At 39.5% G+C, this 12,080-nt stretch overlaps 1 protein-coding gene across 2 annotated transcripts in view; it reads right to left on the reverse strand.

The window, feature by feature from the left end:
* Nucleotides 1–406: 406 nt before the first annotated feature.
* The window catches only part of GRM3 (glutamate metabotropic receptor 3), a 228,174-nt gene continuing 216,500 nt past the window's right edge, over nucleotides 407–12,080 (reverse strand). For both annotated transcript variants that reach the window (XM_043873420.1, XM_043873419.1), the window contains exon 6: nucleotides 407–956. In XM_043873420.1, coding sequence (XP_043729355.1) covers nucleotides 883–956 — 74 coding nt within the window. In that variant the 3' untranslated portion in view covers nucleotides 407–882. The remainder of the gene's footprint in view (nucleotides 957–12,080) is intronic.

Raw genomic sequence — 12,080 nt, forward strand, 5'->3', positions numbered from 1 at the left:
GAGCCATCAAACCTTCCCTGACAGGTCAGTTTCGATATTTGGAGGAATATAGGAATGGAAGAACTCTCTCCTTACCTCAGAGACCTATGTGGGCAAATTCAGGGCTGCCTTGCAGATGTGGCTTAAAGAAACCAATAAGGGTATTATTGTCTGGCCACAGTAATAATCTGATATTTATGGTGTCATCAGTTAAATTCTGATCATGTGATCTGCAAAGATCTGCGAAGAAGTCTAGACATGCTTAAAATTCTCTTACAGGGTAAAACTTGTGTTCAATGTATCTATTAACAGATGTAAAGAGAAGCATAGTTAGATTATTTCCTCCAACAATAAAATAGAAGTGGTCTAAATCAACATATTCAAATTACCTGGAATGATTAAATAAGAACAAAACCATTATCCACCATGCTGGAAAACCTTGAAGGTTTTATTCTCAGTATCTTTACATTAATACAGATGCTTTTGATTTTGTGCTGAGAAAAACAATCTGTTACACATAATGTAACTTTAATATACAACATAGAAACTCATCCTAAGTTAGTTACAACAAGGGCCTACAAAAAACTTCATAGGAAAAAAAGTTATCTAATATTGCCACCATATTTTCTAATAGACTGACCCTGTCAGACCCTGTCACCAGTGCTCAGCTCTGTAAACAATGGGTTATTTCCAGGTTCTAAGGAATCATTAATAATCACTAAAATCAGTCTAAAAAGTTCTAGCACATCACTATATACTGTACAGTCCTTAAAAATAATTTATTGTACTGTTTCTAAAAAAAGGTACTAGGGGTATTCGTTTGCTGTTTCCACATTCTGGAGCTGCACATGAGCACTTTCATCTAATATCCTAAAAACACGACAACTGAACTGCAATTCACAATCACAGAGATGAGGTGGTGGAGTCGAGGACTTCCCGGCCGTTGCACACCGTCGGCACGTATGTGCTGGCAGAGGCTGGAAAACAGGACAGAAAATGCTGCATTAGTCAAGGGGGCCATAGAGCTACTGGCATGGACAATCCTAGATACTAGTTAAAATTCAGTGGAAAACTCATTTTAACTTGGCTTTAGAAAATGCTAGGTGATTTAGTGCTGCAGCAGGTCAAGTTTCAAAACGTGCTCTGCACAAAATTAGTGTGTATCCTGGATCTTACCTCCACTAATGTCATACCTCTTGGAGAGAGTTGATAAGCATAATCACTGTTGAAAGAAGTCACTTATGGGTTTAAAATTAACTTTGGTAGTTTCCAAACTGGTTAAAATACGGTGCGTAAAATTGAGTACTCATGGCAATTTACTTAGAATGTTAAGTTATTATTTTTCAATACCTTAATTAATTTTGTTCTCTATGGACAGGATGACTCTGTGGACCCAAGAGTCATCTGTGAACCCACTGCCTTTGAGAGTGGTTTCACGTGTTTTCATTCTTCAAGTGGATAATCTCAGTGAAAATTCTAGTGAGAGCTGAGTTGTAAGAACTTCAATTTCATAGTAGTTTGCAGAAAGAAAGGCATTTCAAAGGGATGACGCTTCTATTAGTGACAACAGTGATGACCATGTCAGGGTGTGAGTATAATATGGATACAAATATTCATTCTTTTTATGGGTCATCATTTTCCTAGATGAAATTCCTAACTGAACTTGTTTTGAACATTTTTTTGGTGTGTGTGAGAAATATAAAGACAGCTAAGTTATATTTATGTCTCCCTGAAAGCTTTTTCCTTTTACCGAATGAGAACAAAAGCAAGTACCCCCATCCTCCATGGGATGAAACGACATGGCCAAGAGAATCAGTTAGCAATGGCCTCACATTCCCCTTTGGAACTGCTGACGTCCTGTCCTTGGTCTGTCCATCTGGCATGCTCTGCACTAGAGGAGCTGATCTCCTTGGCTGCCTGACCACAGCCCAGGTCAAGCTGCCCAGTCAGCTGTCTCATTCTTTAAAGACATAGCTCTCTCAGTTAATCAAATAAACTAACTTCATGCTAAAGTGTTCATGTTCACTATTGCACTGGAAATATTCTTGCCACATGAAACTTCATTTTTCATAGGAATGTCTTTAAACATGAAGGGGAAGCTAATTGTGAAATTTGCTACTATGTGGCACTCAGTGTGGGAACATTCACCATAGTTGGGGCACTAGAAGTCTGTCAGCAGACACCCTGCTAGGGAAACTCCAGGCTCTCAATTCTGTGCTATTTGTCTTGGTGTGTGAGAGAATAAGAAAGTCAAGTCTGTGTGGCTGCCTAAGGTTACAGAGGAGTCATGTGACATGCTAACTCTTTTGGAGCTTGTTCCCTTTTTAGAATGAGGCTCACTTTTTTTACCGTGTGAGCCCACAAGAAGCTAGAATATCCTGGAGGACAGGGGTGGCATAATCTACATTTCCTGAAGCTTCCATGGTAAAGACACAGTGCGTACCAGATAAATATTTGATGGAAGGTGATGCATGATAATAATTATAAATGTGAGGGCATTAATTTATTCTTTGCAAAGCTTCTTCATATACTTTATCTGATTCTTGCTTCATCAAAGCTAGATAAGGCAAGAGAAAGAACAAGGTGAAATGAAGTTCAAGCCACAGTTCATGGGAAACCAGGGGAGTGCTCCTGGCCACTCCGCGTATACTTTCTCTACAGCTTCCTCACGTTCACCTGTCTACCTGGCATCTCCACGTGGCTGTTTAACAGACATTTCAGAATCCAGTGGCCAACACATAATTTTGATTTCTTGACCTGTCCCTGTTTAGTCTTTCTTTTCTCAGTGAACAGTCTCACCATCTGGCCAGTTATCTAAACCAAAAGTCTCCCATTTACACATCCTTCCTGTTTTCTCTCTCCTCCCGTGTCAAACCTATCATCAGGCCCAGTCAATTTTGTCTCCACCTCCGGCTGCTTGTCTGTTTGAATCCAGTGCCCTGGGCCAGGCCAGCATTCTCTGTCTCGGCTGCTGTAACAGCCGCACCACTGGGCTATCTGTGTCCATCCTTGCTTACCTGCAGTGCTTTTTCTCTGCAGCGGCCAGCGAATTTGTAGATGTAAGTCACCCACGTATGCACCTCCCGTGGCCTCTCTGTGTTCTCCTGACTCTGGTTTATAAATCTCAGCATGATTTAGACCCTGCTTAGCTTTCTGAGTTCATCTAATTCTCTCCTCCCCCGACTCCCATCCCCTTTTGATTTTGTTCTCTAATACAGAATATCTGTTTCTCAGTTTCTGGCCTTTTGCAATAGCTGTCGCTTCTACCAGGAATATTATTCCTTCTCTTAATCACACATCTGGCTCCTTCTCATCATCCACATGTGAAATGTCATCCTCTGGAAAAGGCTATCATCCAGCTATCTAGTCTAAAGTAACCAACCAGTTACTCTCTGTCACATTACTCAGTCTTAAAACTGAATTTTTCCCTTGCCTTTTTTCCCCCTTAGCATCTTAAGTCTTACACTCTTGACTAGAAAGTATGCTGGGGCTCTGCTTGTCTTTTTCATTATTTTATTCATCTTGCTGGTCGTGTAACAGACACTGTATAAATACTTTTTCAAATGATTGTATGAATGGCTGCCCTTCAAAAAATGGTGGAGCCAGTGGAAATTTCAACAGGGGAAATAATTTATTATCCTGAAGAAATGACAGCAAATGTGAGGCTTGTGAGAGACCTTGTTTTGGAGCGAGTTGGCCTTCCTCCTTCTCAAGTCGCACGGTGGCCTCGACTGTGCTTGCAGAGAACTGGCTGGGCTGTGAGCATCCCATAGCAGTACTGCCTTTGACATTTTGACTAAGCTCTTCATCTTTTCCAGGATCAAGTTTTATTATTTCTGTGCAGGCTTTTCATTTTCAGAGATTGAAAAGGAATGATGTGTCATGGGGTACGTCTAGCATAACCAGGGATTAGTGTGTTAGCTTCTTGCTGTCCTCCTTGAACCTGTCTAATCCCTTCTACCTGCATTTCTAAAGATGGTATCAGAAACCTACTCCAGTGTTCCCCATGCTATTGTGGAATTTGATGAATGCTATCTTAAGAGTGTACTTACGATCTGCTTGTTCACTGCATTCTAATTTCTTAAAAATCGGGTATATTTTGACCATGTAGGTAAGAAGTACATGGACTGCAAAGGTAGGCACATGGAAAATTCTCAAGCTATTAGTGTCACATAATCTTCTGCCAAACGTCATGTGAATGTCATCATGGAACGTTACAGAGTAACCTGAAATGATCTACCTGCTTCATAGGGACTTCAAAGGGAACACCCTATGTTAGAATGTCTAAACTATTTGAGAGGAAGATAGTGCAAATTCAGGGTCTTCTTGCAAGGAATAACAACAGCAAAAAAACCCACAAGACACTGCAGTTTTATTTCTTTCCTAAACACTTTTTAGTGTATCAAAGGGGATTGTAACTTGTATTTTTCTGCTTTGCTTTTACTGTTTCATCTGTAGCTTTTGTCAGTGCATTTTTTATTATGTAAAAGATATTCTCATTTTTGTACATGCTGCTGAATATAGCAGAGGAAATTACTGTTTTACGAGTTTACCATCACAATTACTTTGCCTTTCATAAATATTTTACATATGCCTCCTGTATTAGTCCATCTGTTATTCCCCAAGGTAGTAAAATATGTGGAAGAGGAAAGTATTGTCATTTTCGTGTGTGTGTGTGTGTTTGTGATGAGCTTTTCTACGATTCTAATGAAATTCTCACAAGACTTTTAATGGCATAAGTTTAGCCTATTTTATTAAGTGCGGTTAGGCAGATTTCTATAATTGTCCTTTCTGTCAGAAATAAGAAGTGTGCAGGCTTATTTTTGGCTTTCCTGGGAGTGGGGGTGAGTAGCTGCTGTTACTCTAGGTTAACATGGTACTTTTTGCTATTTAAAGTGAAAACTGAAGAAAGCTGTAAAAGATCCACTAAGTTCTGCAGCTGACCACAGAAGGACCATTCACGTCCATCAAAAGGCATGTTTTGCTTCACAAAAGTTGGTGAAGCTTTAGAGATCAATGCAGCCAAGTGGCAGCCTTGTCCAGCACCATGAAATCCATTTTTCTTGCACCAGTAATGCAGAGACTGGCCAAGCTTTGGAGAAAATGACCCATTTTTTCTGAGTAACTGGGCTCTCAATCAATGCTAAACATATTTATTTAATAGATTCTTATGGATGCCAAGTCTGTTAGTCAGTTCAGTGGCTAAGACTTGGTCCCTGAGAATCAGCGTGTTACTCTGTGTCATACATCAGGCTTAGGAAAAAAATAAACATTTAAATAGAACAGACATTCCAGTCTGTTTCCATCTGTTCCATTTCCTTGCTCCCAGTGACCCCGAATAATTTCTCCCAGTGTGTCTGCTTGTTTAGAGATTTTACTGCTATGGTCATGGAATACAATTTCCATTCACTGTCTGTTGCCTTGTCCTCCTGCTTTGTTATTGGACCTGTTTTTGTTTTACTCTTCACCTTAATTTACTTGTGCTAGGGCCCCTTGGTCCCATTTCAAAAGAAGTGCATGCGTTGGTAATGTTGTCTGGGCACATGTAACACTGCTAGCCAACCATTTAGTAGCCTTGCTATGTCGAGATTTCTCAGTAGGAGACAGAGAATCCATTATTAATAATTTAATTTTCCCTTTATGACCAAAATGTCTTCAACTGTTACCAGTAGTTTGAAGAGGAAATTATTTTGTATAAACTCAAGAGTTAGTTTCCAAATGTGGAGTTAGAACTTAAGAAAGCAAAGATTGCTTCATTTAGTGATTCATTTCTAATGAGACAAGATTCATGGAAAGAGAAAATAGAACCCATGATACAACTTAATTACCTTATCAACAGAAATTCCACTTGATCTTCAACTTAATACCTCAGTCCATTTTGCCACATAATGCTGCCGTGTTTTCTTTCCAATTATGTTCCTTTATCTTCTCTTCCCTCCCCCAAGAAATACCAAAGTTGGATGCACAATTATCTCTAAGTAAAAATACTCAAGAAGTTTTTGTACTGTTCTACTTATTTTTTGTTCTTCTCCCCTCTTCTTAGTTGCTAATCATCTGTTTTTCCTCTTTTTTTTTATCCAAATGTGTTCTCAGGCTAGGATCAGAAACTCATTTACAGCAATTAATTCAAACAACGAATAGGAGCTCTAAGTGCTACTACATCTAGGGATCCAAGTCGAAAGCTGAAAGTGTTAAACTCTGATAAAATAATGTCAGGTATTAGTCCTCCTTTCTTGTGAAGCTGATCCTGATGGCCTCATCTTCCAATTGTCCCCAGCATCTGCACACTGTATTGGCTTCCATCGCTATCACCCTGATTTAAGTCATCATCTGGGCTAGGCAGCAGCCTGCTAAATGAGGTAGGTCTCTGCCTGCTCCCTGTCTTATATTCTGCCCACACCACCAAAACAATGCTTTTCAAGTCAGGTCTTGCCACTTCTGATGAAACCCTTCGAGTGTTTTCCCAGTTCTTTCAGTAGAAAAGTAAAAGTCCTTACAATGACCTCCAGAATCCTAAAGGATCTGCTCCATCTTTGTCCTCATCTCCTCTCCCTTTCACCATTTACCTATAGGCTCATTGCCTCTTTGGCCCTTTGCACGTGCTGTTTCCCACGTGTGGAATGTCATTTCCCCAGATATCAGCATAACTCCCTTCTTTCATTTCCTTCATGACTCTGCTCAGCGTCACCTTATCACTTCCTCCCACTTTATAAAAATAGTAATACATTCTATTCCCCATCTGCCTTATTTGCCTGTGCTCCCTATTGTTTTCTACACATTGCTTATCCACCATCACCTGAGTTATTATGGAGTATTGGTTTCTCTGTGCCCCACCTTGCTTGATGAGAATGCAAGCATCATGAGTATACAGTTGGTCCGTTTCATCCATGACCACAGTGCCTAGAGCTGAGCTTGGGCACAAAATTTTTTCAATCCAAGTGTGTATTATCCATCAAATCAGTCACATTTATTTGGTTAGTGTTTCCTCTCCCAAAGCCTTTGCAATTACTCCAGGTGAGGTAGAAATGTTAAAAAAATTTTTTCCATATGAGTAGGCATTTTCCTGCTATAGGCATACAGATATCTCCATTTATGGATGTTCTCTAGAGAATTGCACTTAAAATGTAAAAGAAGTAGATGAAATAGGATACAATAAATTCATGTTAGACCCTTTGCTTTGTTTTAAGGTATTGATCATCTAAGATCAATGTATGGACAGTATTTGACTAAATACATATTTTCTTTTTCATTGACATATGTGCATAGCTCTGAACATGGTACACTGTTCTTAAAGGCATTAATAAATTTGGGCTTACGTGGAAATGCATAAGACTATAAGTATCCCTCATACGACACTAAACTCTCTGGTTTAGGAACTTTCTTTGAATTGCTGTGTTTATGTTCCGTTCTAATATACAGCAAAGAAGAGAAACTATACAACATAACTTAATTCAAGAAAGTGAGGCTTTTAAAAAACTATGTTAATGGGAGAAATTATATCTCTGACATAGACATTTAGAGAGGGTCACCATTAATTATATTCCTTTGTCTTCATCAAATCAGGTTTTCTAAGAAACTTTGTGGGTAGCCCTTTTGGAATCCGTCACCTGGTCTGTGTGCAGCCAGGGTGTGGGGATCACAGGGCTTTCAGAGAGACATGATTTATGGTGCTGAACTCCTTGGTATGAGTTTTGGAGAGGAATACAAGTCTGCACCCATGCCGTTAGAACAAGATGATGTCATGTGCTGTGCTTAAGAGAAAGCTTTGAACTTAAAAAAAAAAAAAAATCACTGAATTTGCAGATGCTAAGATTCTCAGTGTCAGAATGGTCTCTGAGATGAATTCTGTGACTGAACAGAGGCAGAAACTCCAGAGAGGCCAGAGGAGCCACAGAGAAGCTTTTGAGAGTTTTATCTATGACTTCAGTTATCAAATTCCATAAAGTACCTAATAGATGGGACCTTGATTTTCTCATGTATAAATGTGTTTGTTAGAATAAATGATCCATACCATCCCTTGCAGCTCCAGTCTCTGTATTAAAGGAGGTGGGCTATAGTTACTTGGGGAAAACCTAGGGAAATAGTAGAAGTAAAGAGAAGATGATTTAAAGGTTGTGTAAGAGTGGTTGTGAGACAAGTAAAGGGAAATGTCAAATGAAAGGAGAGGTATTAAACATCAGTTCCCTGATGTATATGGGGTTACCTATTACAGATGGAGACTATCGTCCCTTCCCCAATGAGGGAGAGAAAGGCAATAGAAAGAGGTTTTCAGCAGTGCTGTGGACTTGGCTTTCTTAAGGGAAAATGGATTGACGTCTATCTGATTTGGATGCACTAGGTGTATTCTGCCTGAAGCAAATGGCTTAACTTGCTGAAAACTATAGGCTCTTCCTACATTGGTCAGAGAGGATTTATGTTTATAATATACTTATGCCTGTGGCAAAGAAGACCGTCACTTCAGTGTGGGTTGCCAAATAACTTCCTAATTTGCTGGCCAGTTGTTATGAGACTCCCTGAACTGTAAAGTGCAGGTATGTTATACTGTTCTTCTGAACTATCAGTGTAGAGAAGAAACTTGGTATTATGTGCTTTTTTTCCTTTTATAAAGTGCTATTCAGCGTTGAACAGTGGCTTGCCCCCGCCGACTGGGATATCTTCAGAGCCTGACCACTGAGAAGTACAAAATCTGGCCCTCATGCAGTTACTTTCTCTTGCTATAGATCCATGGCACATTATACTGTGATGCTAGAAGACTGTTCCCCTTACCATTTTATTAAAAGATTTTTGTTTGATGTGGGTGATTTTTTAAAAGTCTTTATTGAATTTGTTGTAATTCACTTTTGGCAGGGTTTTGTTTTTTTGGCCCTAAGGCATATGGGATCTTAGCTCCCAATATTGGGTGCAGGATTGAACCTGCACCCTCTGCCTTGAAAGGTGAAGTCTTAACCACTGGACTGCCAGGGAAGTCCCTCCCTTGATCTTTTTAGACTACTGCTTTCTTTTTATTATGTGCAAATTCTTAGTAATAATGAATAATTCTATTAATTGAGCTGTTCGCACATTACCACCTAAACAAGTGACTTTCTGAATAAGATTTTGGCAGAAAAAAATGAATCTCGATATGCCCCTGGCTCCTCTGGGACCCAAATCTGGGCATCATTAGTTAGCAGAAGCCTCTTGGCTGATCTTAATGATAATGACATACATACATTTGAATGATCACCATGAGCAAGAGAACTACACATTCCCGTAGGACCATGTCTGGGTACATAATAGCTCTGAAGGCTATCGGGCACACTCCATTTCTCTTTTCTCCCCCCAGTCTATGCTGATGCAAACTCATATTAGTGTCAACAACATTGTAACCTGCACAGGCCCTATAGGGTTTTACGGTGTGAAACCTCACATGTTCACCCAGCTTGTCTCCTTCAAAATGATGCCATTCCCTGACATTGTACACCCTTGCTGGTAGAACAAGGTACTGCCAGGTGAAATGGGAAAGGAAAGGCTTTTACTTTAAAAAAAATTATTAAATTTGCAGATGTTAAGATTCTCAGCATATGTTCTTGATTGCCATACTTTGGGGATCAGCTCTGGGAAGATCCTTTGCTTCTAAAGCTGAACAAAACAAAGAATGACCCCTTTTTTCTCTCTTCCAAATATGAAGGCTGTTTGCTTATGTGTGTGGGTGTGGGCACAGCATTACAAGTATGAGTTTAGGATATCAGGGTCTCTGAGTTTACTGCTATCGGATGTCTATTCCCACCTTCACTTTTAGTAAATGTATTTTTTTTTTAGGGGTCTGGTGCTTCTGTGAAAGAAATATTTTCCCTTGAGGGTTCCGAAGGGTGGTGGGGAAATAACTGTGCTGAGATGTAGCTCTTGGCATCATGAAGCCAAGGACAGGACTTCAAAACAGCTCTCCTTCTCTGAACCAAGGGCCTCCTTCCTCTTTGAGAGTCATATAAATGATGCTCCCTGCCCTTCTCTGATAGCAGTGGATGAAGTAGATAGGTTGGCTTTGGCCGAGGTTCTCACAATGTTTCCCTTGGATCATCTCTATTGAACCAGCTGGAGTATCTGTTATGGACCAGATCTCTGGCCTTTACCAAGAATCCATGATACAAAGGGTCTGGAGATGGGGTCTGGGAATCTCCATTTCAAACAGTTTTTTTTTTTTAAATACATAAATATCGGGAACAATTAGCCTATGGGCACATTTAGTGGGAAAAAGTTACTGTTTCCTTTATTTTTATTATTCTATATATAGTTAATCAGATGCAACTAAAATTGTTCTCTCTTATATACAGTAATATGTAAACATTTCTCAGATTGTGGGTTTTCCAGGATGTCCTTAACCATTTTCTTTCTTCTATGCCTGCTTCTGAGTTTGGCCATTCTTTCCTATCTTTTTGGAGCAACTGCACAGCTTTTAAACCCCAATAACTGGTACTCTTTCTACTAGCAACCACCTTAGCTGCTGTCAGGGAGCTCACTTACACTCCAAAGTGGAGGGATGTTGTATCTCTGCTATTTTCTTGCCAGAGAATTAACTGGGCGTTAATGTGGCTGCACCTCTCAGTCAAGGTGAGTTCTAGGAATTGCGTGTGTCATGTCACTTAATCTCTTCTAAGAGTGCGGTACTGGATGGATTTAGGATTTGGAGAGTGTAGCATGATGGGAATGGCCACACATTCTCTGAAAAGTGGGGCCTTCACCCCTCCCCTTGAATTAGGGCAGGCTCTGTCATGCTCTCCAGGTCCCACATGGGGATGTGTCCCACCAAGGTGCCACATGAGAGAGTGAACCACTGTGTTCTTTCCAGATTAGCTCAGTCTCAGCCGACAGCACAGAAGGACCGCAGTCAAGGCCTTGTAGGGCAGACAGACTGCTCAGTCCAGCCCTGACCGAATTCCTGACCCACAAAACCAAGAGACATAATCAAAGGGCTTTCTTTTAGACCTCTAAATTTGGGGGGAGGTTTGTTATGTGGGGATGGGTAACTAAATGTGTCTCTCTGGGGTGACTTTGTTGCTGCACAAGCTTACTCTCATCCATACATGGGGTTTGTGATTTTACCTCTGAAGGAAGTAAGTCAGAAAGTCAGCAGCAATATTGGTACCAATAACCCAATGGAATAACATGCTTGCAAATACTCACCAGAAGAATATAAATTATGTACAACTTAAGAAAAGCATGTGCTTTACTTAATGAACTCAGAACAGTTTAAGGATTTTCTTGATTACTTAAAAAACATACTTCCCAGTATTTAGGAGTGAAATGAATATTAACTGAACTGAATCTATAATGGAGGAAACAGGCACTGAGATGTTAAACCAATTGCTCAGATTTTCACCATAGTGGGTCAATAGCATGTTTATACTTATAACTAGATTCCATAGATCAATGGCTTTCAAATTTCTTTGATGGCAATTCATAGAAATAAATGTTTTACCTGAACCTGGGTACCCATATATAAACTTGAGCAAACTTCATGAAATGCTATTTACACCATTACATGTGATACACTCTAAGATACTTTATATTTTCTTTTAAAAAATGCTGGTCAAACCTACCAAATCAATTTCATGACCCATTCATGGATTACATTCTATAGCATGAAAAACACTGCCCTAGACACTAAGCTTCCTGGGACCAGGGATTCTATCCTATTCATTGTGTACACAGGTGCTTAGAAATTTCTGGTGTATAGAAGGCATTTAAGCATTTAATGATTGAATGAATTTCATGAAGAGGTTCCAATGTATTAAAATGGGAAGGACACTAATCACAAATCAGAAAATCTATTGTCAGTGCTTGAATCCTTGCGTATCATTGAGAAGTGACGTCTCTTATTTCCTTGCTATAAAATAGAACTTGTGATATCCAGTATTCATGGGATAAAATGAGTCTACAAATATAAAACTATTGTGAGTAAAAGATAAAGAATTATAAGTAAAAAAAATGAATGGATTTGTTACTTATGCACTTTGAAATTGCCTAGAAACATGACAAAAGTACTTCACTTTGTTACTTTAATGCCCCTTAATTAATTTGGATTAATTAGAGGAAAGTCATGGGGATTCATGCATGAGGTCTAA

The sequence above is a fragment of the Cervus elaphus genome, chromosome 18, assembly GCF_910594005.1.
Source record: "Cervus elaphus chromosome 18, mCerEla1.1, whole genome shotgun sequence".
In the NCBI taxonomy this organism is placed as follows: Eukaryota; Metazoa; Chordata; class Mammalia; order Artiodactyla; family Cervidae; genus Cervus; species Cervus elaphus.